Source organism: Tachysurus fulvidraco, chromosome 25 (genome assembly GCF_022655615.1).
Source record: "Tachysurus fulvidraco isolate hzauxx_2018 chromosome 25, HZAU_PFXX_2.0, whole genome shotgun sequence".
Taxonomy (NCBI): Eukaryota; Metazoa; Chordata; class Actinopteri; order Siluriformes; family Bagridae; genus Tachysurus; species Tachysurus fulvidraco.
The window spans coordinates 15,586,436-15,589,427 of NC_062542.1; the positions used below are offsets into that span (position 1 = coordinate 15,586,436).

General features: G+C 42.2%; 1 protein-coding gene across 1 annotated transcript in view; it reads left to right on the top strand.

Moving 5' to 3' along the window:
* Positions 1 to 277: 277 nt before the first annotated feature.
* Positions 278 to 2,992, top strand: part of zgc:112408 (uncharacterized protein LOC550260 homolog) — a 3,563-nt gene continuing 848 nt past the window's right edge. Inside the window, exons 1-4 of the mRNA XM_027176001.2 lie at positions 278 to 1,083; positions 2,038 to 2,107; positions 2,184 to 2,264; positions 2,367 to 2,572. Of these exons, the coding sequence (XP_027031802.1) occupies positions 862 to 1,083; positions 2,038 to 2,107; positions 2,184 to 2,264; positions 2,367 to 2,572 (579 nt within the window). The 5' untranslated portion in view covers positions 278 to 861. The remainder of the gene's footprint in view (positions 1,084 to 2,037; positions 2,108 to 2,183; positions 2,265 to 2,366; positions 2,573 to 2,992) is intronic.

A 2,992-nucleotide genomic window follows, 5' to 3' on the forward strand; every position in this document is an offset into this window, starting at 1 on the left:
CACACACACACACACACACACACACACACAATTCATCCACTGGACTGTAATTTAAGGGGCATGTGAGAGTTTATATATATTTTTGTCATGTGTTTACATAGAAACTGTCTATTTTAAAATAAAACAAGGACATTTATGATCACAGGAAATGACAAAATCAGATAAATTCTGTTTTCTGTTTTCATAAACAAAGCACTGGATACGACGTACGTGATTTAATAAGAATTATGAAGATATAATTTAAGCTCTTTAAATTTAAGTGGTTAAAAAACCTGCTTTAGCTTATCAGCCTAATTGGGGAACTTGTTACAGACTAATGATCATCGCTCTTATTACAACACTTGTTATAACACTTGTTATGATCTAGGACTCAGGTGCAGATGTAGTTTTATTATCATTTTTCCAGACACTTCTCTTTAACACGGTTAGGTGACAGCGTGATGATGCAGCCATGACGCACGTCACCTTTCCGGGTCACTAATCTTTATCAGTACAATATGCTCGACATAGTCGTAAGACATAGACATAATGTTTCTATAAGTATTTACTTTGTTACTTAACACATACACACAGATATCTGATCAGTGTCGATTATATAATGTGGCATTAAAGGCATATCTACAGAGTCGTGTGATTTAAGTCAACACAAAGCTCGACGAATCGGCGAGATTGTTGCTTAGTACCTGGATCCCTCGTCGACTCAGTTGTGTGCGGAAAAAAGGTGGAACCGCTAAAGGAGGGCTGAAGTCTAAAGAGTTTATTAAAAGCATAAGTGTGAATTTGAACTCAGAAGAACTCAGGCTTTAGCGGGAAGGATGACGGAAAGGACCCGCAGCAAAGTGGAGGTCGAGGTCTTTGGTGATGCGAATGAAGAATTACAGACAGGTTGGGCATTTCTGTTATTTAAAAACAATATTAAACGTGTTTTTCACTTACAAACCAACGTCTCCTCTCAATCCCTTCATCCCTTCACTAGATGTTGGACGGTCGAAGAGTTTGGGTTTCTGTGGGCTTCTTCTCACCGCTCTGTCTTTTCTATTCATTCTCATGACTTTCCCAGTTTCTGTATGGTGCTGTTTAAAGGTAAGATCTCAGCATATTGTTGTCATTTTTTAATTTAGACATCTTTCTTTATTTCTAATCAGATCATTATAGAATTCACACGAGGTTCCCTTTTGAGTCTGGTTCCTCTCAAGGTTTCTTCCTCTTCCATGAGGGAGTTTTTCCCTCAGACTTGTTTATTAGGAATAAATACAAACACATTTAAATATAAGTCTAATGTTAATCTTAAACTTATGTCTAATATTAATCTTTGTATAATAATAAACTTTTTGTGTAAGATTTCGTATGTTCTTTAAAGCGGGAGGCACGATGGCTTAGTGAGTGAGTGACGTGACATATGGCTAAGTATGGTGACCCATCCAAAGTACATACACACACCGTGAACACACACCCAGAGCAGTGGGCAGCCATTTATGCTGCGGTGCCAGGGGAGCAGTTGGGGGGCTCGATGCCTTGCTCAAGGGCACCTCAGTCGTGGCCGGCCCGAGACTCGAACCAACAACCTTAAGATTATGAGTCAGACTCTCTAACCATTAGGCCACGACTAGTGGTTAGCACGTTCGCCTCACACCTCCAGGGTTGGGGGTTCGATTCCCGCCTCCGCCTTGTGTGTGTGGAGTTTGCATGTTCTTCCCGTGCCTCGGGGGTTTCCTCCGGGTACTCCGGTTTCCTCCCCCGGTCCAAAGACATGCATGGTAGGTTGATTGGCATCTCTGGAAAATTGTGTGAGAGTGAATGAGAGTGTGTGTGTGTGTGTGTGTGTGTGCCCTGTGATGGGTTGGCACTCCGTCCAGGGTGTATCCTGCCTCGATGCCCGATGGCTCCCCGTGACCCGAGGTATTTCAGATAGGCGGAAGAAAATGAATGAATGAATGAATGTTCTGTAAAGCCGCTCTGAGACAGAATGTTTATTGCTCAAAGCGCTATACAAATAAAATTGAATTGAATTGAATGTAAATTCTGTTTGAATAAAAGATTGTGAAGGAGTACGAGAGAGCGGTCATCTTCCGTTTAGGGCGACTCCTTGGCGGAGCAAAGGGACCCGGTGAGTTCAAATTCAATCCTACAAATACATCACTTTAATGTGAAACTTTTCATTCATCTTTTTTTCTTTGTTAAAGGTATATTCTGGATCCTTCCATGCGTGGACACTTTTCGCAAGGTTGACCTGAGGACGGTGTCCTTCAACATTCCTCCTCAGGAGTTGAGTATCTTTGAGTCCTTGAGAGAAAGTAATAATAACCCTGAACTAATAAATGATTTGTGTTTTCATTTCCGGCTTCTGTTCTTCTCCTCCTCGTTACAGGTGTTGACCAAAGACTCGGTGACCATCGTGGTAGACGCTGTGGTGTATTACAGAGTCTTTAATCCCACGATATCTATTACTAAAGTAGAGGATGCGAATGTGGCTACGCAGATGCTGGCACAAACCACTCTGAGGAACATGCTGGGCACCAAGAGCTTGGCGGATATTTTGCGAGACCGGGAGGAGATGGCGGAACAGATGGAGGTGGGAGATACACACACACACACACACACACACACACACACACACACACACACTGTCTTACTGTTGATTAGTTTCATTTCTTTCCAATTTTTAAGATTTGATCTCACTACAGGACACGCCCACATTCAGTGCTAAATCTTATTCTAACTTTATTTACATTTACAGTTAGGGCATTTGGCAGATGCTCTTGTCCAGAGCAATTAGCATTTATCTCTTTTATACAGCTGAGATATTGAGGGTTAAGGGCCTCGCTCAGGGGCCCAGTAGTGGATGCTTGGTGGCGATGGGATTCAAACTCACAACCTTCTGTTCAGTAATCCGACACCTTAACCACTGAGCTACCACGTGCAAACATCACGTTCAAATTTATTCCCATTTGAACGTAAATTACAAGCGTTCACGCGCATAATCGCCGAACCT